General features: G+C 33.7%; 3 protein-coding genes and 1 long non-coding RNA gene across 4 annotated transcripts; 2 read left to right on the top strand and 2 right to left on the bottom strand.

Annotated features, from left to right (window-relative positions):
- The first annotated feature begins 911 nt into the window (after window positions 1-911).
- Window positions 912-3,694, top strand: LOC112741358 (phosphoglycolate phosphatase 2). The gene is made up of 9 exons (XM_025790308.2): window positions 912-1,255; window positions 1,337-1,408; window positions 1,474-1,545; window positions 2,058-2,117; window positions 2,208-2,260; window positions 2,573-2,670; window positions 2,760-2,859; window positions 2,958-3,061; window positions 3,292-3,694. Exons 1-9 carry the CDS (start codon window positions 1,013-1,015, stop codon window positions 3,390-3,392), a joined length of 903 nt encoding a protein of 300 aa, XP_025646093.1. The 5' UTR covers window positions 912-1,012; the 3' UTR covers window positions 3,393-3,694.
- Window positions 3,695-7,096: 3,402 nt separating this feature from the next.
- Window positions 7,097-8,906, bottom strand: LOC112742180 (uncharacterized). The gene is made up of 4 exons (XM_025791423.1): window positions 8,667-8,906; window positions 8,007-8,522; window positions 7,506-7,841; window positions 7,097-7,189 (listed from the first exon to the last, which is right to left on the bottom strand). The coding sequence occupies exons 1-4, from the start codon at window positions 8,904-8,906 to the stop codon at window positions 7,097-7,099; spliced, it is 1,185 nt and encodes a 394-aa protein (XP_025647208.1).
- Window positions 8,907-13,949: 5,043 nt separating this feature from the next.
- On the top strand, window positions 13,950-17,489 carry LOC112741357 (equilibrative nucleotide transporter 4). The gene is made up of 6 exons (XM_025790307.3): window positions 13,950-14,357; window positions 15,320-15,461; window positions 15,629-15,734; window positions 15,838-16,005; window positions 16,216-16,407; window positions 16,913-17,489. The coding sequence occupies exons 2-5, from the start codon at window positions 15,420-15,422 to the stop codon at window positions 16,251-16,253; spliced, it is 354 nt and encodes a 117-aa protein (XP_025646092.1). The 5' UTR covers window positions 13,950-14,357; window positions 15,320-15,419; the 3' UTR covers window positions 16,254-16,407; window positions 16,913-17,489.
- Window positions 17,490-19,810: 2,321 nt separating this feature from the next.
- On the bottom strand, window positions 19,811-22,387 carry LOC112740252 (uncharacterized). Its single transcript, XR_003171060.2, has 4 exons — window positions 22,218-22,387; window positions 22,083-22,126; window positions 21,857-21,994; window positions 19,811-20,075 (listed from the first exon to the last, which is right to left on the bottom strand). It is a non-coding gene; the product is annotated as an uncharacterized lncRNA (long non-coding RNA).
- Between the last annotated feature and the right edge of the window lie 2,507 nt (window positions 22,388-24,894).

Genomic DNA, 24,894 nt, shown 5'->3' with positions numbered 1-24,894 from the left:
ATACACTTATTTATAAAAAAGAAAAAAACATACTTTATTATCGAGAAGTTGATATCCATATTTGTATTTGAATTTGTCCATAAATTTTAATTTCATGATTCTTTGATCTATTTTATAATTCAACAAGTGTGATTAAAAACAAAACAATAAGTTTATAATTAATATAACATAATATTTGAATTAATTTAAAACATATATATTTTTTTAAGTTCCTTTAAAGTGTACATGGAGCCGGATAAAGCCAGATTTACCTTGACCCTGACCTAATTTTAAATTTGGTGAAATCACATTAAATTAACCCCAAAAGTGTTCGGATCTTGACTGAGTCTTTGTATCGGATTGGATCATATACACCCCTAATCTTTAGAAAACTAAAAATGGCATTTTTCTAATTTTGTGTTTTGAAAATTAATTATTTTAAAAATAAAAAAATAAAAAAATATACACGTGAGTGAATTTCGAATTTTTTAAATAAATAATTTAATTATTTTATTTATCGAAATATGTCATTTTTAGCGTATTTGTAGTATAAGCGAGATAATTATAAATGTTAAAACCTTGAGTTAAAATCATTTGTCTTCTGTTATCTTAAAATGGTCCCTCTTTCTGTTATTTAAAACTTATCATTTTTTTTATTTGAAATTTTTTATTTTTAAGAGTTTAGTTTAAATTAAATTATTAATATTTTTTATTATTTTAAAAATTATATTTTATATTTATAAATACACATATATCGTTTACATTAACAAAATAATTATGAATGTATATCGTTTACGTTATAAACGAAAGATATTAAAAAATAAAAATTAATAAATATGCTACAAATGTGAATAAAATATTTAAATTATTTATTAAAAAAAAAAATCCGTGAACCTTAGATTGAGATTAAAGAAAACAAATATTTTTAGCACGTGGGTAAATAAAGAGAAGAGAAGCAGCTAGAAAGCAGCCAATAGTAGGAAGAAGAAAGGGCGAAAGCAGAAACAAGTGAAGAAGAAGCAGCAGCAGCAGCATGAACCGTTGCCAGGTTCTATCACGTGAGAATCTGACTCACCTGCTGGATTCCGTGGACACCTTCCTCTTCGACTGCGATGGCGTCATTTGGAAGGGAGATAACCTCATCGACGGCGTTTCTGAAACCCTCGACTTTCTTCGTTCCAAGGGCAAGAAGCTCGTCTTCGTCACCAACAACTCCCTCAAGTCACGTGCTCAGTACGCCCTAAAGTTTCACTTTTTAGGGATTTCTGTTTCCCCGGTACTCTCTAGTCTCTACTCTTCACTCTTCTCTTCTTCACTCTCCTTTCATTTCATTTCCTCATCTTTCTCTCTTTTGTAGGATGAGATTTTCTCCTCCTCTTATGCAGCTGCCATGTACTTGAAGCTCTACAATTTCCCTCCTCAAAACAAGGTTCGCTTCCATCATATTCTAATATCTATTTTTTCTTTCTGCTTCATCTTCTTCTCAATGTTCAGGTTTATGTAATTGGTGGGGATGGTATACTGGAGGAGTTGCGCCTTGCTGGCTTCAATGCTTTCGGTGGTCCGGTAAGTTAAGTTCATCTTCATACTGATATCTTTTGCTCGTAAAGTTTTGATTTTTCCATCGAGGAATGCTAGAGCGTCATCAGAATTTATTGTTGTTTTGCCATCACTTAGCCATCAATGTTTAAAAGTATGGAATAAAGAATGTTGTTGGATTACTATACTAAAGGTTGAGTTGATGGCTAAATGAGGCTAAAAACAATAAATTCATATGATCCCCTAACATTTCGCTTTTGGGATTATTAGATTGAGGGTCTGATTGGTATAAGGTTGAAATGGAGTAGATTTATCAGTAAAATTATATCAGAAGATGTTCTTGTGCATGTATGTATTGTTTCAAAGGGAACCCTTACATTAACAGTTTGATTCATGTGATCATATTCAACTCTATTTTGGCTACACTTTCTTAATGCCAAATTGACAATGCATGTTTCAAAAACAAGACACTAACAGAGGGCTGAGAATCACAAGATTGCCTCTCAAGTTATTGTTGCTAAATCATTCAATAATTGCAGGCAGATGCCAATAAAACAGTGGACCTGAAGCAGAACATCTTTTTTGAACACGATAAGAGTGTAATGTAACATCTTCCCCATTGTTCTTTGAGTATCTTCATTGAGACTATGCTTCTGTTTAACTGAGGATTGAGGAGTGCACTCTTGCAGGTTGGGGCTGTAGTGGTTGGCATTGATCCTAACATTAACTATTACAAGCTTCAGTAAGAAAACATTTTCGCTTGTTCTTCTTTTCAGCATTACCTTCTAATTTCTATTGTTCCAGACTATTTGAAATTTCAAATTCAGAACGTTTGATTACTTAGAAGTTTTAAAGAACTAAACATATGGACTCCTGAAGGAGTATATACTATATACAATATCAATACCATTTTTTTCCTGATTAATATTATCATCACAAGATAGATTGATCATATATTGATTGATATTCACCAAAATCCTCTTCGATTTCGATGGTAGAATTAGTTCTATCCACTTTTAATTTCTAACCGTGATGTTCAAATTCCATCTAATAGGTATGGAACCCTTTGCATACGTGAGAATCCGGGATGCCTTTTCATTGCTACCAACCGTGATGCAGTTGGACATATGACTGCTTGGCAAGAATGGCCTGGTTCTATCTCTTATTCCATTATCTCACACAGTGGAATTAGTTTGCTATCTTATTGTATGACCCCATAATGGTTAAAAGTTGGATTTCAGGTGCTGGGTGTATGGTTGCTGCTATGTGTGGATCAACCCAGAAGGAGCCTATAGTAGTTGGAAAACCATCAACCTTTCTGATGGAGTTTTTACTCCAGAAGTAAGAGTTAAAATATGCTTGAATTAATTGATTTTGGTGGCAGGGACTTTCTTGTTTTACTTTTCCCTCCTCAGCATATAACCCACTCTTTCAAGCAGATTCAACGTAAGTTGCTCCAAGATGTGCATGGTGGGCGATAGACTAGATACCGATATATTGTTTGGACAGAATGCTGGTTGCAAAACTCTTCTTGTTCTATCTGGTAAGGGAACTTACCTTTTTTTCTGCATCATAGACTCATAAGTTATCAAACACTTGTATTAAATCATAAACTCTCATGAGTTTACATGTTTAGGTTTCATACTCTTATGAGCTTACAAGAGTTTTATGATTCAAATTTACCTAAGTGAACTCTTTGAGTTTGATAACCTTTGCATACACTTAACCACATAAGTCATTCATGAAATGTTACAACTACTGTTGTGGTAACAGGTTGCACAACTCAATCAGCTCTGCAAGACCCTTCAAATAATATTCACCCTGATTTTTACACAAGCAAGATTTCTGATATGCTCGACTTATTGGAAGCATAAGATTTTTCTCTTTCCAATTCAGATGACACTGTAATTGTTGTTCTCCCATGTAGATTAATAATAAGCATGGGATATTTTTTTGGGAAGATTTTAATGGCATGAACATTTAATAGTTATGATTGAGCCGTACTCAGATTATGCTGTAGCATGAGTAGTCACTGTTATAACATAAGATAGGAGGCTCATAGTGAGAGTGATATGCTGCTCAAAATAGCATTGATTTTTATGGCTGTAGACCATCAAGACAAAACTTGAGTAAATAACCATAATAGAAAGCAAAGAGAATCTCCTTTCTTCCCTAACTATGTATTTTCCTTAATATTTTGAGGGATGAAGAAAGAGAGATGAATAATGGCCCTATGATCTTCCACCAATTTCAAACCTCCCCAATGTAATTTGTTCTCGTGTGAACAACCTAGACGTAACCTCGGCTACAGGAGTTGATGCCGAGCTTTGGCCTTTAACACCGAGCTTTGGCTTTCAGCGCCGAGCTTTAAGCTGGAATGGTCCGAGCTCCAGAGAGGTGTCGCGTCACGGAGAGTATGAGCAAAAGGGGAGTGTACCTGCAAAGGTAGTCTGAAGTTTAAGTTAGTATTGAGAATTCAATGTGTCCTTATTGAGAATAAAACATCATACCTTTATAGGTGACGTAAGATAGGTCAGTTACGTTCTTTATCTGACTTGATGAGCAGTTATTAGGTTTATTAAGTAATAAATACATGGTCAGATAGTTTTATTCTAGGATGTAGTCCGTTGAGTCCGATTATAACGTGTAACCGCCGAGTTATGATGCAAATTGCCGAGTTATGGTGTATAATGTCGAGTTAAGACATTGGGTTTGTAACGGCCGGATCATAGCCCCCAAGCTTAGCTTGAGAATATGTTTAAGGAAGCAAGTTGAGCTTGTAATGAATCATAAGTCGGCTTCTGAGTGAGTTCATAACTCGATGACTAATATGGCCTTGGAGCCTCCAGTTCAAGTTGCTTTATTAAACGGTTATTTATGCTAAAGAGTGGTATGATGGTTGCTTTATTAAACGGTTATTTATGCTAAAGAGTGGTATGATGGTGATGCTGAAGAAGATGAAAATGTTGGGTAGATTTTGTTATCTGGTGGAATTTGTACATTTGTTTTGAACTCTTATACTTTGTTCATTCGACAGATGCTTAGCCCTTGTTGTGACTGTTTGAAACATGTTATTTTTGGTATCTAAACACAATGTGATGGTATAGATGCAACATTTAAAAATGTGTTTGGTATCTATTTGTTTGATTGATGCGTTTGCATTAGGTGTCTGATGGTAGTATGTTTGACTGTATGTCTGGTATGACCATAGTCATTAGGTGTCTGATATGTATATCTAATAAAGATATAATTGAAGAGATAGGGGTATCTGATAAAGTTCGGCGATTTGTTATATGGTCGGTGCATACCAATTTAATTGATAGATCGGTAATTTGGCGAAGACCGATTTGATTGATAGTTCGTAGTTTGTTATCCAGTTTGTTTGATTCTGGATAAAGATCGACAATCGATTTATCCGATTTGTATGGTTATAGATCGGCTATCTGTTTACCCAATTTGTTTGATTCTGGATTAAGATCGGCAATCGGTTTATCCGATTTGTTTGGTTATAGATGGCTATCTGTTTATCCAGTTTGTTTGATTCTGGATTAAGATTGGCAATTTGTAATTTGATTGGCGGAGTCTGATGAGCCCGACTCTGAATAGAAGTCAGCAGAATAATATCTTTAATTCGAAAAGAGATTAAAATGCTCAATGGAAGATATAGTAAAGTAGAAAGTATAAGATTTCAGATGTATGGATGGACCTTTGATTACAAAGGTGCAGGTAGGCAAGCCTTGTTAAAACCTCTCCAAACAAAACTCTTTTTGGAAAAAATCTTGGCAGTAGAAAAAAGAGTACTTGTCTGGCTCTGGCTTTTAACTGTAATATAACTTTAAAGATGATACATTCCAAGTGTTAGGCACAGAATTACCATCTATGGTTTGTAATCGGTAGGCTCCGTTCCTGACGACTTTGATAACTCGGAAAGGGCCTTCCCAGTTAGCTGCTATTTTACCATGGTTAGGTGGTTTTCTAGCTTGTTCGGTTCGTCTCAGCACCAAGCCGTTTACATTGAAGGACCTTGGGTGGAGCTTCTTGTTGTACCGCCGAGTTATATGCTGTTGCATAGCTCGGTGTGTGATTGCTGTTGAGGACCGGATTCCCTCCGTGGTGTCTAGGTCATTTTGCCGACCTGTATCTGCTATAGTATAGGCGGCTAATTGAGTTCGCAGGGAGGATTGTGAGATCTCCACAGGTATCATTGCCTCTGACCCATATACCAGTCGAAAAGGCGTTTCCTTTGTTGTTGAGTGGATGGTGGTGTTGTATCCCCATATGGCTTCAGGTATTAATTCGGCCCAGAGACCTTTGACATCGTCAAGTTTCCTTCTCAACGCATGTAAGATAACCTTGTTTGCAGCCTCGGCCAAGCCATTGGTCTACGGGTGCTCTACTGATTAAAAATGTTGTCTGATCTTTAAATCATGCCCTTCCGTTAGAGGAAAAGAACCAAGGATGTCGAGCCCCCATTGATTGAAGGGCCGACTTACCTCGGAACTATGGAGGAGTTCGGCTGGAAGGTGTGTGATCAAACTGTACTTCTGGCAATTGTCACAGCTTTGTTTTACAGTCTTGCTGGCAGTTGTTGCAATGTTGGCCAATAGAAACCAGCTCGGAGTATCTTTGATGATAAACTACGGACTCCGAGGTGTGTGCCACAAATTCCTTCGTGTGCCTCGGTAAGAGTAAGTTCGGCCTCCGACTTGGAAAGGCATTTAAGCAGGGGACGAGAGAATCCTCGTTTATATAGGTAATTATTATATATTGTAAAAAATGAAGCTTGTTGGCGAAAATGCTGAGCATTTTCGATACTCTCTGATAATATTCCTTTCCTGAGATAGTTTTAGTAGGGTGTTCTACAATCTGCATCCTGTGTGACACTTAGAACTTTTGGTAAATCTATACTGGGTTTAACTAATGTTGATTGGTAAAGGGAGGAGTTGGTTGTTTGAGTACTGGCGAGCTTAGATAGGATATCAGCTCGGCTGTTATTCTCCCGAGGTATATGTTGAATTTTATATTTACGAACTTTTGAAAGTAAGGTTTGAACAATGGCAAGGTATTTGGATAATAAATGATCCTTTACCTGGTATAAATCGTTTACCTGTTGTACGATGAGCAAGGAATCACAATACAACTTGAATTCGGCAATGTTTAGATCGGCGGCGAGTTTGAGGCCAGCAATAAGAGCTTCATACTCACTCTGATTGTTACTTGCTTTGAAGTAAAAGTGTAGAGATTTGTTCGATGACGTTACCATTTTCGTTTTCAAGTATGATTCCGGCTCCACTCCCTTGTGGATTAGAAGAACCGTCTACGTATAAAGACCATTGGGTTGATTCTTCGGTTGTCTCTGGGACTGTGAATTCAGCAATGAAGTCTACTAAATATTGAGATTTGATTGGTCCGCGTCCTTGATACCGGATATCAAACTCGGAGAGCTCAACCGACCAGTTTACTAGTCGGCCAGCTAATTCTGGCTTTTGAAGGACTTGCCGCAAGGGTTGATCTGTTCAAACATATATTGCATGACTTTGGAAATATGGCCGAAGTCTTCGTGCCGAAAATACTAGAGCTAAAGCCAGCTTTTCGATCTTCGGATAGCAAAGTTCGGCATTTTGTAGGGTCTTGCTGATGAAATAGATCGGCAGCTGCTACTTTTGCCATTCTGCAATAAGAACAGAGCTTATAGCCCAGTCAGTGATAGATAAATATAGAAAAAGCGGTTCCCCTTAAAGGGGTGTTTGTAAAACAGGTGGTTTTGAAAATATTTTCTTTTATAGATGTGAAAACTTGTTCACATTCATCAGTCCAGTAAAAAGCTTTTTTCTTTTTTTTAAGGTTTGGAAAAAATAGAAAGATTTGGAAGCTAGGCAAGGGAGGAATCTAAAGAGCGCGGCAAGTCTTCCTGTCAGTTGTTGGACTTCTTTGATAGTTTGTGGGCTTGTCATCTCCAAAACAGCTCGGCATTTTTCAGGATTTGCCTCGATTCCTCGGTTGGTAAGCATGAAGGCGAGAAATTTGCCCCCTTGTACACCAAAGGCACAATTCTTGAGGTTTAGCCGCGTGTTATATTTTCGGATTTGTTTGAATATTTCTGCAAGGTTGTCAAGATGGTTGTGACCGAGCTTTGTTTTGGCTACCATGTCATCGACATAAACTTCGAGGTTTCTGCTGATTTGTGCTGCAAATACCTTGTCCATAAGGTGTTGGTATATTGCACCTGCATTCTTAAGACCAAATGGCATAACTTTATAACAATAATTTCCAAATTCAGTAATAAAAGCGGTCTTACTTTGGTCAGAAGGATGCATTAAAATCTGATTATAACCAGAATATGTGTCCATGAAACTTAAGGTTTTATAGACTGAAGCATTATCTACTAAGGAATCAATAGATGGTAAGGGGTAGGAATCTTTTGGGCATGCTTTGTTGAGATCCGTGAAATCAATACACATGCGCCATTTACCGTTGTGTTTCTTTACCATGACGACATTTGCCAACCATGTTGTGAATCTGATCTCTTGTATGAAGCCGGCATTGATTAGCTTTTTGGTTTCTTCCAAAAAGGCTTGTTTTCGTTCAAGTCCGAGGTTTTTCTTCTTTTGTGCTATAGGTCGGACAGATGGGTTTAATGCTAACTTATGAGAAACTACAGAAGGGTCAATGCTTGGCATATCTGCTGGGGTCCAAGCAAACAAATCGGCATTTTGTTGTAGAAATTTTTGAAATGAGGTTTTCTCTTCCAAGCTTAGTGTGAATCCGACGTAAGTGAATTTTTCCGAGTTATCTGCAAAAAAGGTTTTGTGTAAGTCCTCCGTAGGGGTTGGTCGTTCGAGAACGTTGGCCTTTAGGTCAAGGTCGGCCAACACTGGGGATTCGTCTTGATTGCTAATGGTGTGAACATGTGCATTTATATTTCGGTTGCGCCTTTTGAGGCTATTGTTGTAACATTGTCTGGCATCACGATTGTCACTGTGAATTGTTGCAATAGTGCCATCCTGCAAGGGAAACTTAACACAGAGATAAATTGTAGAAACAATAGCGCCAAACTTATTCAAAAAAGGTCGGCCGAGGATCATATTGTATGGGCTAAAACAGTCAACTACTAAATATTGAATGTCTAAAGTTTTTTATAAGGGAACATCACCGAGTGTGGTTTGTAACCACGCAGATCCCAATACTGGGACTCGTTCGCCTAAATCCGGTGGAAGGTTGTTGCTTAATTTCATCTTCTGGAAAGTGGGGTAAAAAAGGACATCGGCGCTGCTCCCCGGGTCAAGCAGTACCTTTTTTACCAGGAGATCTCCAAGTTGAATGGAGATTACCACATGATCATCCAGATTTGTTGTAGCTGTATTGAAGTCGGATGCTTGAAACGTCATCTGGGGGAAGCGTGGAGGCGTTTGAAGGTTGTTCGGACTGGCTTTGATTGAAAACATAACTCGGTAAGAGCGTTTTCTTGCTGAGCTTGTGCTGCCTCCACCTGCAAAACCTCCAGAAATATAGTTAATGACTCCTCTTGATTGTTCAGGATGGGTTGTGCTCGCCTTTTCTCTTTCTCGGCGGTGAATGGTCCAGGCGAGTTATCTGTCTCGCCATCCTCGTTTTCTGGCCGAGCTTCCTCATTGTGCTCAGGTTGGACTCTTTCGTTCCGAACTTCTTTGTTCCGAGCAGTTTCAGAGACATGTGTTGGAACAGATTGATGCTCGGCTTCTTCGGTTCGTTCTTGACGTCCGTCATTGTTTTCAATCCGAGCATTAGTTAGGTTAGCAATCTGATACGCCATTCTTTGATTCTCCTCCGTCATGCGCTGGTTGGCTTGTTGTAACTCAGTCACCATCCAAAGGAGCTCGGACGGTGTAGGTGGAAGTGGAAGTTGCTCAGCCATGGTTGGAGGTGAAAATGTCGAGGCCAATGAAAATGAAAAGAATTATATTTTCGGGACCCACGGTGGGCGCCAATTGTTCTTGTGTGAACAACCTGGACGTAACCTCGGCTATAGGAGTTGACGCCGAGCTTTGGCCTTTAACACTGAGCTTTGGCCTTCAGCACCGAGCTATAAGCTGGGATGGTCCGAGCTTCTCGTCCAGAGGGGTGTCACGTCACGGAGAGTATGAGCAAAGGGAGGAGTGTACCTGCAAAAGTACTCCGAAGCTTAAGTTAGTATTGAGAATTCAATGTGTCCTTGTTGAGGATAAAACATCATACTTTTATAGGTGACGTAAGATAGGTCAGTTACGTTCTTTATCTGAATTGATGAGCAGTTATTAGATTTAATAAGTAATAAATACCTGGTTAGACAGTTTTATTCTAGGATGTTGTCCGTTGAGTCCGATTACAACATGTAACCGCCGAGTTATGATGCAAATTGCCGAGTTATGGTGTATAATGCCGAGTTAAGACATTGGATTTGTAACGACCGGATCATAATTGATATTATAATGTACTATTTATTATTTAGAGTAATTACCCAAATCAGTTCCAAAGATTTTAAAAGCGGATATTTTAGTCCTAAAAAAATTAATATAAAGATCAATCTTCAAGGTTTATTCCGATAGACAAATCAGTTTACAGTATATTTTCCAGTAGAATAATTACTTTTACTATATGTCAATCGTTGTTATTATTAGCTTAATTTTGTGTATGTGGATGATGACACTAGTATATTGCCACACTGTTTTCGTTGGAAACAAGCAAGATAAATAATGATGTTTTGAAATCTAAATTAAAATATTTTCTTTTAATACTAACGTTTTTTTAAAATAGGTTATTGTCGGATTCTTGTTGACAATTTGACATTATGCATATGGAATTAAGTTGAAATTTGACACTTTTTTAGTTAACATGATTTTTGCACACATTATAAATCAAAGAAAAATAATATGTATGTGCCACATAGATGTGTATGTTAAGTTAGTCTAATTATGAAGTAGAAATTTAGTTAGCTTTTTTAGTTAATTGATAATTTGGTGATCAAATTGAGATTCAAGTGAAAATAGAAGAATAACTTTGATTATACTTAATTCCTAGCTATCACACTAAGTTAAGTTATATTAAATATAAAAATATCAAATAATTTCAACCTTTGTTGTTGTTATTGTTGGATTTGGAATTGTGTATGTAGTGAGGATGGTTCAATAATTAATTTTTTTTGAAAAAATACCATATTAGAAATCAAATAGGTTTAATTTAACCTTAAAAATTAATTTGATTATAATGTTTACTAATATTTTTTTCCTAATAAATACTTGAAAAATTTAGTGAGTCATGCTGAAAAATAGATGGGAGATTGTTATGATTGACGTAGAAAAACATTGGGAATTGATTTGTGTAATATTTTTTTTGGAACTAAAATGTATGCTTTTAAAATCTTTGGAGACTTATTAGAATAATTACTCTACTAGAAAATAAATTGGAGACTGATTTGTCTACTGGAGTAAAATCTTGGAGATATTTTTGTGTATTAATTTTTATTAGAGACTAAAGTATTTGCTTTTAAAATTCTTAAAGACCGATTCAGATAACTATTTTAATGTTTACTATGGTAGAATTACCGATCTAGATTCCATTATCATGTATACAATCAAAGTTTGTAAAGCTATTATAAATTCAGCTCCCACCAATGAGAATGGCATTGATAATGATTTTATGATGGTTGTTATCCGGATTAAAATTTTGGAGACGAAGACTAAAATTTTAATAATATTTTTTATAAAAAAATATTCTCATTCAACTTTTTAAATTCTAGTCCCACCATCCCCCACTTCTCCTTTCGGCAGTTGTTGCCCCCATCTTCTTCAGCTGCCACAATCCCCCCTCTTTAGTAATCAACACAATAGCAATCAAAAGCAAAATAGATTAAAAAATTAGTTATTGCTATGTTGGTTCAGTAATCAACTTTTTTATTTTGCTTCTTGTTACTCCGATTGAAATAGTTATCACTACGGTGGTTCAGTCATTGATGGTGTATAGGTACTGCAACCGCCACTTTTAAGGGGGAGATTAGGGGAATGGAGTGGGACAACAACTTGGATCTGAACGGGAAAGAGAAAGAGGAAGGAGCGTTCGACCTCACTGATGCAGCCACCGATGATTGTCCTCTCACGTTTTCTGTCGAGAACCTTCTTTTCCAGAGGAAGCCAAGTGATGTCGTAGGAATTTAGATCGACGGAGAATAACTTGACAGAGAAAATGACACGGGGTCATTGGCGAAATTGTCAAAGTAGACAAGAACGACTTCAGTGTCGAAGGGGTGAAGGCTAAGAGGTAGAGTAAGCGCTGCGATGGGAGAGGGGGCGGGAAATGACACGGGGGTCAATGGCAAAATTGTCAAAGTGGACAAGGACAATTTTGGTGTCAGAGGGGGTCAATCACCTTCGACACTCATTTCTTATTCACTCATCTACTATTTTCTTCATCTAGTTACTCTATAAAATGTCTAAAATTCTATTATTATCTGTTTATTACGATAGTGAAATACTATATCATCACGATAGATCTATTATATTTAGTTCTGCTCAATCAATATTTGCATACATGCCACTTGAAGTGGGTAGTCTAACAAGTTTAAAGAACTTTATAGTGTATACCATTCACCAAGTACAGACAAAAAGTCGTGTAAAAAAATTTATTATAAATATCCGACAAAAGTGAATGACAGTTTATTTTACAAGAGGTATAATCGTATTATTTTTAACATTTACTAAGTTTTGTAGTTATTTTATACTTCGTAGATGTCATTTTTATTATTATTTTATTATTTGACCATATATTTTATGTTTTGTGCGAATTAAGTATCGATTACGTGATGACGAGAACTTACGTCTTATAAGGATCTAGTATAACCGTTGGGCCAAATGTCCATTTGTTGGAGTTATTCGTGTTTCTGATCGATTTGTGTGGATGGACCTCTATGGATACTGGTGATGAAACCCAATCAAGTGGGGCAATCAAAAGAAATATTAGGAAGACGATGGTTGACCTTAACATGCCACCTGAGGATAGTCAAGAGGGGTCAAATATCGATGCTTTTGATAATAGTATGATGCAAGCAGATTTTGAAAGTTACGAATGTTCTGAAATTAGAGATCCAATGATAAATCCGTATCAAGTTAACCCTGATGACTGTGAAGATGCAGATGCTGAACCGATGAAAAATTCGGATGAGGAGGAGGAGCAGATGAACTACTTCACTGATAGAGATCTGACGCTGACATAGCCTGCGATTTCTCAACCATATGATCGGTCGAATCACTTTTCCATGCTGAATCTTAAGGCAATGAATCGAGATTACTCGTTTAGTCAAGGAGGTCCTGAAGATGATTCCACCGAAGAATTTGAGATTAGGCAACAATATGAAAACAAAGAAGAAGTTATTATGGCGGTCAAGATGTATAGCACTAAGAGGACCGTGGAGTATAAGATCATAGAGAGTGACCAATTGAAGTATGATGTGAAGTGCACTCAGTTTGAAAAAGGGTTGTCAATAGAGCGTGCGTATATCTTATCGCCGAAAGCAAGAAAAATAGAAGGTGAGGAGATACAATGGTCCTTACACTTGCATGCAAACATCCATCAGTCAAGACCATCGAAGGTGATTGCTCAACACATATTCACAATGGTCAAAGCAGACTCTACCATCAACATAAGAGTTCTATAAGGATCTGTGGAGAACCACTTTCGTTACAAGACGTTGTATAGAAAAGTTTGACTTACGAAACAAAGAGTCATTGCAAGGATTTATGGAAACAGGGAAGAATTGTACAACGAGCTTCCTTGTTGGTTATTCGTAATGCAGACGAAAAAAGTTGAAAAGGTGAAAACTGAATGGGATCACGGCTTATATAGTGTGGCGAACCATTCCCAAATTTGCCGAAAGGTAGGCAAACTTCTCATTAAATAATAAGTTTGCCGACACTACAAGAAAAAGCGTGTTTATCAACGGCAAAAATCGACGGCTATTTCTGCCGTCGATAATTTTCGACAGCCTGCTGTCGATATTACTAAAAAAAATAATTAAAAATAAAAATATTAAAATCGACGGCCTAGTCGTCGATATTTTTATAATGCGTTAATTTATTTCCCTATTATCGTCATATTATAGGCGAACCAAAAGTCGAAAATAAAATCGACGAATATGGCGTCGATTTTATTATTTTAAATATCGACAATTTTGCCGTCGATAAATTTGAACGGTCTAGATTACTTTTTAAAATGGAATGAACGGTCTAAATTTAATCTATATAATAGACGCTATATGTGTTGTTTTTATATTAAAATCGACGAATATAGGGTCTATTTTATTATTTAAAATATCGACACCTTTGCCGTTGATAAATTTGAACGGTCTTGATTACTTTCTAAAATAGAATGGATGATGTAAATTTAATCTATAAAATAGACCCTATATGTGTTGTTTTTTTTTTAATTAAAATCGACAAATATGCCGTCGATTTTTATCACTAAAAAAAACAAGTTCTCGCGTCAGCACCCGCTTCCAAAGTTCAGAAACGCAAACTTCCCCAAATTCAAGCTAGGTATTCTTCAAGCTAGGTATCCTTTGGTTGACTTCGCTTCCTCTTCACCACTGCCTCCGTCCGACACCACCACCGGCGACCACCATCGCCTACCCTCTCTCTCTTCCTTCTTCTCTTTCTTCCCCATTTCTCCATTTCTTCGTTCCTGCGTGCGACACCCCTGTTCGTGGAGTCACCTTCTGTCCGCGTCTTCAAGCACCGACAAGCAACCACCAGCGGCGGCGACCTTCTGTGCCACCGCGACATCACCACCACCCCACCACCTCTCCTTTCTTCTTCCTCCTTTCATCAATGCAGGTTCCCTTCCCCTATTCCCTGTCTTTCTTTTCTTTATTTTCACTGTTTTTTAATTCTGTTTTTAGAAATTTTGGTTAGGCTTAGGTTTGTTAAACTTGTGTTTCTGGACTGAAATTGTTGTTGGATGTATCTTTCTGAAATTACTGGGTTGAATGCTGCTTAGATTGAACTAAAATTTACTGTTTTGAACTCTGCACACCACATGTTCGGAGAAATGCCTGAATGGAATTTTTTTATTTAATTTCTATGTTTGATCAGCATAGGCTTTACATTATGGAACACTTAGCTTAATTAAAGTAAATGTAATATTGCTGGTGGCTTATGTAAGCTAAAGTTTCTTTTGAAAGTTTTCAACACTTTGATAAGTAAGCGTGGATAACTTATTAGGACATATACCAAACAAACAAAGGCGAGTGACCTAAAAATTTGATTTATGTAAACTTCTTTCTAACAAATGATTGGTATAATGTATGCACAACTAACTTGTATTGTGCCTTGGTATTCTGTTGTATTTGTATTGTGTCTTGGTCCTTTTGGGGTTATAGTGACTAAAATCTTTTTTTTTCTGACAACTAATTTGTATGTCTTTAGGTGTGTATTTTGTTGGAACAAAACAAATAAATAAAAGATAGAAAGTAAAATCCGATCCATGAAAAAAAAATATCATTCAATAAACCTAGAAAGGTTATCGGTTTAAAAGCATTGATAAGAACTAAAAAGGTTATCGGTTTAACAACATGGAGCAGTTTATTTTCTCTTTGTAGCTTAAACATGTAATGAGTTGATGAGATAATTTCATTGTGATTTTAGAATTTGTATATGTGAACATTTGGATACATTCTTTTCTTCGCAACCACTCTTTTGGTGTTAGTTGTAAGTCTTGATCATTATAGTCAGTGAACTTTCCTTACACTCTAATTCATCAGAAGTCAGAACATGATTTTTGCTTATGTCTTTTGTAGATAGATTTAGCAACATCTGGTAGAGGAAGAATTGGAACTTTCATTGGTATGTGTAGTAAGTGGTGCATTTGGAATAGCAGATGCTCATGTCCAAGGTGGAATGGTGGGAGACCTTTCATATATGCATCCTGAGTTGCTTCAGGTCAACATCACCATTGCAAAATTGCTCTCTATAACTTTCCTCACAATGTTACTTTCTTTTTTTAACCGACAAAAATTTTCTTCTGTAAACAAATTTGTGTCTTTGAATGTGTTGAATAATCCCATTAACTCCTGCATGCTTTTTTATGTGGTGTGATTTTGTTGTAGTCTTTCCTTGCTGGTGGAGCAGCATCAGGTGCATTAACTTCTACTTTGAGGTTAATTACAAAAGCTGCATTTGAAAACTCCAAAGATGGTCTTCGCAAAGGAGCATGTAAATTCCAACTAACATAACTTCTCTGGAACATAAAAATTTAGTTAAACTACTAATCACTGATCATGCTTTCTTTCTTTTTTATTGATCCTTTGATTTGCAGTTCTGTTCTTTGCCATAACAACATTCTTTGAGCTTCTTTGTGTCATTCTCTATGCATTTGTGTTTCCCAAAGTACCAATTGTGAAGTATTACCGATCAAAAGCAGCATCAGAAGGAGCAAAAACTGTTTCAGCTGATCTTGCAGCCGCTGGCATCCAGACCCTCATCTGTAGTCCACTTTTTCTTTTCTTTTCTTTTCAATTCCAACATGGTTTTAAATTGCAGTTGCTACCACAATTAGTGCTACATCAGCAATGTCATTTCATTTTAAGTTTGCCTCATCTTAAGGATGGATTTTGTTACTAGGGGATATGTCATTTCATTTTAATATTTCTTAGAAGTAATTTAATCTTAGCTTATTTCTGTATTTTCTCTTCAGGTTTACAGCCAATCTTATCAATGGTTTCCATACTCTAGAAGGCGCAGAGCTAGCTAAGTGAGCATTCAGGGCTTTTCACTGATGGTTTCTTATGGAGTTTTTTATGGAGTTTCTTCCAATGGTTTTCACTGCTGGTGATGATTGCGGATTTTCAAGCTTCCCTACATTTGGTCTACAGGCCTATAAGAACAAGTATGTGACTCACTCTATATCTTATTGATGAATCAAAGTATCAAACAGAAGAAGTGTTTAAAACACTTATTTCAATAAAGGACATGTAAATATATTCGCAAAACCTCTATCCTCTAAAAAATATGCTTCTTGAATGTCAAATATTAGCCAACTTTGTATTGTAATAATAATAAACCAATAAAAGAAAAACTAAGATGAAGCATTTCACCTTCTAGTGTTAGTCTTAGCTTGATGGGGTAGCACTTATTGATCCTGAATGAAATAATGCCATTTTTTATTAATTGTTTATTGTTATATAATAATAGATTTGTACTTTGTTTTTCATTTCCTTTAACCACTTGCTTATCTATTTGTTATTTTCTTGTGCATAACATGTTCTACTTTGATTTTTCCGCTACTTATGTTGGGGTTGGGATGATTTGCCTATATATAATCAATGTATCCCTACTGATTGGTGGAATTCTCTCATGGGGTGTCATGTGGGCACTCATTGCTAATAAAAAAGGTGATTGGTATGATGCAAAACTTAATCCAAGCAGCTTAGAGGGCCTTCAAGGTTACAAGGCAAGTCATCCTTTACCACTCAATTTTCACTATGTTCCGTATTTTGTAACATTAACCTTTAGGTTAATTAAACGCTAATTGATTAAACGTTAATCTTTGATTTTTCTGTTCTAACTGGACAACATATGCTGAGCCCTAGGCGAAGAAGGCTGAAAAAATCGTTAATGGTGGATGGTGTGGGTGGAAGAAAGCTGTTGATAGCAAGGGAAAGAATTTCTTCTTGCATGTTTTATAATCTCCTTCTACCACAGAGGCCTAACATGATTTGATAGGATCATTTTCATGGAGGGTAACAGTTCCTAGTTTGTACCAATTTTCTTGCAATGGAATGGTAGTTTTTCATGGTTGGAATTTGATAGTTTAGTTAATTAGTTGACTTACTTTTGGGTTGGTGTTTTTAACTGGTGTGACTGTAGTCTATTATATAGGATTTATCGCTGTTATCTATTTGAGTTACTTGGACAAGTAAATGATGCCAGCAAAGGATATTCCAAGATAATTAGAGTATTATTTTATCATCTTATTAACTTTTTTACTTTAGAGGAATTTGATCCTTCAACTATAATAGTTAATTTTTGTAATAATGATTCTTTTAAGTTTTGTAGTTTAATATTTTAGTGCTTTTGTTAAGAATTAAGTTGACTAATAAAAAAGGGCTACTGTGAAAATTTATCTTGTCTTAAATCTTTATGTTAGAGGGTTATTTATTATTTTGATAAGTTTGTAAACTTATTATTTAATATTTAGTATAAATTTTATTTTTATATTTAAAAATTTATTTGTCTTGTTATCTAAAATTCTGTATAAATTTTATTTTTATATTTAAAATTTTATTTGTATTAACGGTTTACTATTTTTCAAATAAAAAATAATGAAAACATATAACTATTAAAATCGACGGCAAAGTTGTCGCTTTTATAAGTTATCTAAATAATTAAATCGACGGCAACTGTGTCGATTTTATTCAATCACATATCGACGGCGTTGTCGTCGATTTTATTAAACATATTATTGACAAAAGTGTTGTTGATTTTATTGAGTTAAATATCGACACAAAGGCTGTCGATTTTATTGAATCAATTATCGACAAAGAAGACGTCGATTTTAAATTATAATATCGACGACAATGTTGTCGATTTTATTAAGAATGTAAAATTCTCACACCAATAGTACAGACGGAACAAACGTCGATTTTATTAAATTATTATCGATGACCATGAAAGCCGTCGATTTTATTAGCATTTTGAAAAATCGACAAGTTTTATAGCGACCAACTACGTCGTCTATTTTGCCGTCGAATTTCAATATTATCGACGGTTTAGCCGTCGATTTTAACGACGTTTCTTGTAGTGCGAGAGATAACAAACCCTATAAAACTCAAAGTTTATTGCACTGCGCGCAAACTTGCCTGCGACCCAAAATAAAAAACGTATCCTCGTATATAATGTCTGTTTTATTTGTTTGGAGAAATAATATATTTTTTATTTTATTTTAGAAAAAAATCCGTATAAAATGGTTTTATTACGAAAATGGATATTTTTTATTTTTTCTCAAATTATTTTATTAAATATAAATTTTCACCATATATTTTTAAATTGGAACGAAAAAAATATGTAAACAAATATTAAACAATAAAAAATATACTTGACGAAATAATCTATCTACTTAATATACTAAAACTGGGTTTTCCTCCAACTAATGGAAGTGAGGTGTCGATTCCTCATGAATCCATTTTCCCACTAAAATGAATGCACTATTTTTTCTTCTAAGTTTATTTTATAAAAATATCTTTATTATATTTATACTATAATTAGCATTTAAGTTATAATGTATGATTATATTAATTGAGGAAAATATCTTTATTTTTAGAAAATACTATTTTCATGTAATGAAAGCACTATTCTCTCTTCTGAAATTATTTTTAAAAGAATATCTTTATTATAATTATATTACAATTAGCATTTAATGAATAATGCATGATTATACTAATTTAGGAAAATATTTTTATTATAATTATATAAAATAATCTACTTAATATACTAAAATTGAATTTTCCTCCCATTAATGAAAGTAAGGTGTCAATTCCTCATGAATTTATTTTCTTTTCAAAATAAAAGCACTATTCTATCTCTCTTCTAAATTTATTTTAAAAAATATCTTTATTAGAATTATATTACAATTAGCATTTAATGAATAATGTATAATTATACTAATTTAAAAAATATCTTAATTATAATTATATAAAAAAATTAAACATAAATTTATAATTCTAATTGCCATAAATATGATACTAACATTCATAGTGGTAAATTGATATTACAATAATTAATTTCTATAATTATTTTTGTACTACTAATGGCTACATATAGTGTTTTTTTGTGGTTAGTGAGTCTAAATCTAAGAGTCAAAGTATTCTTTTTTTCTAATTTGTTATTTTTCTTTGATTGGGAAATTGTTTCTAAGGAGCTTTGTAGGTCAAGTTCAAGTCACATCTCCTCCACGTTTTCTACGTTTGTCCGAAAATATTCGAAGTGGAGCATATAATGAGATTGAATTTCCTCAATTTAGGTTCAATTTTGAAAAATTCGTGTTGTAACACCCTACTACACTGAGCTTTACGCTTAAGTCGTAAAACAGAGGTGGTGTGGTGTTACGACCTTTAAAATAAAATATGTACATGTATTAGCAGAAAGATTATAATACACTAGGAGCCTTGAAGGATAGAGGAAATAAAAATTGTGAAATAAAAGCGCAACGCTCAAGAAACGAGTTAAACTGCGCATCAGAAAAACCATAACTATTGAACATAAGATAGCAAAAGTAGGAGTAGAGCGGCAAAGATACAAAATAACGAGCTCTTAACTCAGCCCGCGAAACCAAGGCTGGCCGGAAAATATTTACACATATATACATATATATCCAAAATTCCAGACATACATAAACAAGATCCTGTCTCTCCATGAACCTCTAAGAGGATCAAAAGAATAGTTATGTGGAGAGAAAGCTAAGTACGCATATATATACAACTCTGTACAACAAAATAATCCAGTATCCACTTCACTTCAGGAGTCCAGACGCCTAACGAGATGTCTCTCGACCTGCATCTGAAAAACAACAACATAGTATGGAATGAGAACCGGAGGTTCTCAGTATGGTAAAGGTGCCACACACATAATATATAAGGTCCTGAGAATGCCAGAGGCAATTCCTAGAACGCCGACACTCAGATTATAGAGCTTAAAGTATTAAACAGAAGTCACAAAAGGTGGTTTTCTAAGAGTATCTAAATCTAACTTAACTTAACCTTAAATATAAGTTCCATACTGCCATTCCTCCATACCTCCAACTCCATCATGCATTTCACAGACAATTAAACAGATAAAGGCAAGTACAAGAATGTTACAAATACTGCAAGTAACAAATATACATTTAGCATGGCAAGTACACTTAGGCACACCCAGTTAATGCACAATCAAGTAATTCAAGTAGTATGCATATGATGCATGCCTGTCCTATGACTGATGAGGCTCATCTGTCGGTTATCCAGCCAACCCGACAAGTCCGAAAATCTTAGACTATCTTTCGACGTGCATCCCCAAGAGTATATGCATAGCTTTTTCTCAAATAATCAACATTGCTCAATGGGGGTTAACATTCTCGGGAATTTATAGTTTTTGATCACCCTTACGTCATAGGGTCAACAGAGTTTCGAGTTTTCAACCTGGTACACATGGTGGCAAGTCATGGTACTTACCCAGGGAATCTCGTATCTCATATCATTTTATCTTTCAAGCCAAGTATCATACATTATCATTCATTTGATTATCAAGTCAAGTATCATACATGATCATCCGTAACATTTCATAGTTAATTCATCACTTTACAGCTTTATTTCATCTCCAAGTTATCCCCATTTCCTAAGTTCATCTAAATATCAAGTTTAACACTATTATTAATTATTAGAGGAATGAAAATAGAGGTTTAGAAGTTTGAAATTCAGTTTAAAATGTTTAAAATTATGTTTGCTGAAATAGAGGCCACACGTACGCATGGCTCACGCGTCCCTTGTCATGCGTACACGTGGGTGTAAACTTCATGTCACGCGTATGCGTGGACATGCTTGTTTTCTCCTTACGTGCACACATGGGACCCGTCGCATACGCATCGCCAAAAATCCACTCCACGCATACGCGTGGGCGTACGTTCTTTCAAAAAAAAATAAGGCAGATGCACTAGCAAAGTTACAATAGCAGAGTTGGAGAAGCAAAGCTGCAAAATTTGTTATAAGCACAGTTTATAGATTCAATCTTCCAACGGGAATAACTCAATCATTTTAAATCATTTTTCTTCCGTTCTTCAAACGGCATAAACTTCACGAATTCAATTTTCATTTAAAACTGGTTGGAATCAGTTTGGGGTTCCGAAAACCAAATTATAGCCCGCCGAAGTTCAGCTCAAAAACCAATTTTTGCAAACTTTTAAAACCTCATACTCATTCAAATTTTCCATTCCTTCCAATATCAAACCTGCCAATACCAATACAATTGCCAGCAACAATTCTTAACAAAACTCTACACCATTCTACTAACCACCAATCAATAACATTAGACAATTTCATTTCTCAACAATTCCATCATACTTTCAATCAATATTCTTGTAAACTCACAATCAACAACGCAACCATATTCTTTTTCAACATCAACATAAATAACAAACTTCATCACACAATCAAATCACCAATTATCCAACAAGCACCCACCAAGCATGTTCATTCACAATTTACTAAACATTCAATATACACCTGCATTCCAAACTTATCTTATGGTCATCTAGCCTAAGTTTTCATAGAACATTATATATTAAATGCAAGAAAACTAAACCATACCTTAGCTGATTTTTCACGTAGCGACCAAAGCAATTTATTTAAAACCAAGGCAGCCCCTCAAAACTCAATAAACTCTAAGCTCAGCTTCTTCCAAGTTCCAATATTGACAATTTCAAGTTCCAATTATTTATTCTCAACCTAATACACATTCATAACACATATATATCCAATTTAATACTCAAAACTCAAATTCAATGAAATTAAAATAGAATTATCGTATCCTCACCTTACCCAAGCTTCACATAAGTAAGAGTGATAGCTAATTGGATCCTAAAACATCAAAGAGTAAAGAAATTCAATACCCGTACCATACTTTCAAGAATTGGGGGAAAGGAGTGGCTGAGAGTATTTAATGACTTACCTATAAAATTGTTCTGGTAAAAACGTAGAGCTCAACGCGGTGGACACGTGGCCACAAACGGTGCGGCAATCAGAGCTCGGACGGAGAAGTTACGGGATTTGGAAACTAGCGTAAGGGTTCGGGAGTGTTTCTCGTTTCTCTTCTCCGTGGAAGCCTTTTGCTGCTGAAATGAGGGAGAAGACAAAGCTTGGGTTCATTTAATGCTGGGCTGGTTGGGTCTACTATCTGGTTTGGGCTCGGTTCAACCGGTTCGGTTCGTTTGGTCCAATCTTAGTCTGTTTTCTTTGAAATTAGTGTCAAAATTCTCATTTCGATGAGCTCTATCCTAATTTGATATAATATTCGCATTTTTAATCTTCTTTATTGAAAACTAATTTATTGACTAATTATTTTCTAATTTAACGGGATTTACACGTGTCAACCTTGAAGATGCAATTCAAATATTGGTACTTGGTAGTTTGGTACTATATTTAAATTTTCTTCTCTTAAGCTTTTTGTATTAAAAATAATTTTATAACATGTTGTGATTTTTTTCAGAAACTACTAGCCTTCTGGTGCATTAATGCAATGCTATTGAGGAGAATAAAAGTCAATTTAGTTTGACAATTTTAACAAGAAGATAGTCTGAATTTGTACGGATTCTAAGTGTTCGATCTTATGATGTTATTTCGGTTGGTTGTTACGAGAATGACTCTAATCTATACGTATCTAAGTATTAGAATAGATTAAATATTATTTAAATAATTTAGTTCTAATATTAGTATTTGATTAAGTTAGTTTTAGAGAAATTTAAATTGTTGTCTCAATTTATATATTATGACTATTCTTTTTGGATATGTTATTTTTAAACTTTTTAATATGAATTTTTTTCATTTTTTTTATTTTTAGGTTTGTTTTTTTTTGGATATATGTATCACCTTTTTTTTGTATTTCAGATTAGTAATAGAATTATTAAGAGAAATGTAATTCATCTATAGATTAGAATGATTAAAATTTTAATTATATTATGTGGACATAAGATTGATTAATTAAGATTAAGGCGTGAAAAAGGAAAAAAGAATCACAATATGTGGTTTTGCTTTCTTGGTAATATATAAAAATACATGAAAGAAAAAAAATTAAATATCACCATTTAAAAAAAATTGTTAATCATGCATGGATATAAAAAATAAAAAACTATTACTCGATTGTAGAATAAAAAATAATTATATATAAAAAAAAATAATTATAACAAAAAAATAATTAATATATGTGACTTAAATTTTTATATGTACAATTAATAATATATATATATATATATATATATATATATATATATATAAACAAATATTTAAAATTATTTAATAAAATTAAGATATATGTATAAATAAATAAAAAATTATTATAATTTATGAAAATTACACATACCATGGCATTAATAATAAAGAATAAAAAAATTATTGAATTATTGTAAGCTCAAAAGAAAATAATCATGATCAAAAAATAATTAATATATATATATATATATATATATATATAAACTACATAAAAAAGTATTTAAAATTATTTAACAAAATAAATATATTCTAAAAATTTTTATTATTAACTAAACAATTGATATATATACATATAAATAAATACAGAAATTAGTATGATTTATAAATATTATTACACGTATGATGGTATTAATGGAATAACAAAATCATTGAATGATTGTAGGCTAAAAAAATTATTTATAATAAAAAAAATCAAAAAATAATTAATATATGTGACTTAATATATATGTATACTTAAATAAGAAAAAATTTAAAATTATTTAAACAAAATAAATAAATATATCCTATGAATAAAAAAATTATTGACTAATCGATCAATATATACTGGTAGTATAAATAAAAAAAATCATTAAATAAAAAAGATATAGTATGTTTTTAATTTTGGGAATAAAACGTAAATAATATAAGTTAAGTACAATTCAAATTAATTTCAATAAAATAATTTAAAATTATAATTTCAACCTTATCATGTGCATAGTATGAATTATTGAACAATTTATTATCATGTACATGGCAGAGATTATTAAATAATTTTTTATGTGTTTTTTTTTCCAAAATAAAAATACTATTTTTACTTATAATTATTATTCTTTATCGATTCTTTCATTTAAATATTAATATTATTTATTAATTTTTTTATTTTTATTTCTCACATTTATTAAAAATTCTTTTTCAATATTTTAGGTATTAATTGTTGTTATTTAATTAACTTATTTTAGGTATTAAATTAAAATTTTAGGTATTAATTATACCTCAATTACGGTATTAAGGCCTAGTTTGGAAAATCAACTTAATTAAGCTATTTTTAAAAAAATAACTTAAACAATAAATGACTATATTAAAAGTAACTTATAAATAAGTTATTTTGTGTTTGGATTTTTAGTTTTAAAAGTGCTTATTTAATAAAAATGTGATAAAAAATAGTAGTATTATGAGAGAAGTCATTTTTTTAACTTCTCTATAAATTCCTAAATAGTTTCTTAAAAAACTGCAATTTAGTTTTAAAAATTGCACCAGACATTAATATTATTACTTTTCATAAGTCAAAAGCTCAAAAAAGTTACTTTTCAAACTTTCCAAACGGGTCCTAAGACTTTGAACATAATTTTAATTTAATTTTAGACAATATCAAAAATAAATAT

Source organism: Arachis hypogaea, chromosome 14 (genome assembly GCF_003086295.3).
Source record: "Arachis hypogaea cultivar Tifrunner chromosome 14, arahy.Tifrunner.gnm2.J5K5, whole genome shotgun sequence".
Lineage (NCBI taxonomy): Eukaryota > Viridiplantae > Streptophyta > Magnoliopsida > Fabales > Fabaceae > Arachis > Arachis hypogaea.
Note: the sequence above shows the minus strand (reverse complement) of the source record. Positions and strands in the feature narration are given on the sequence as shown.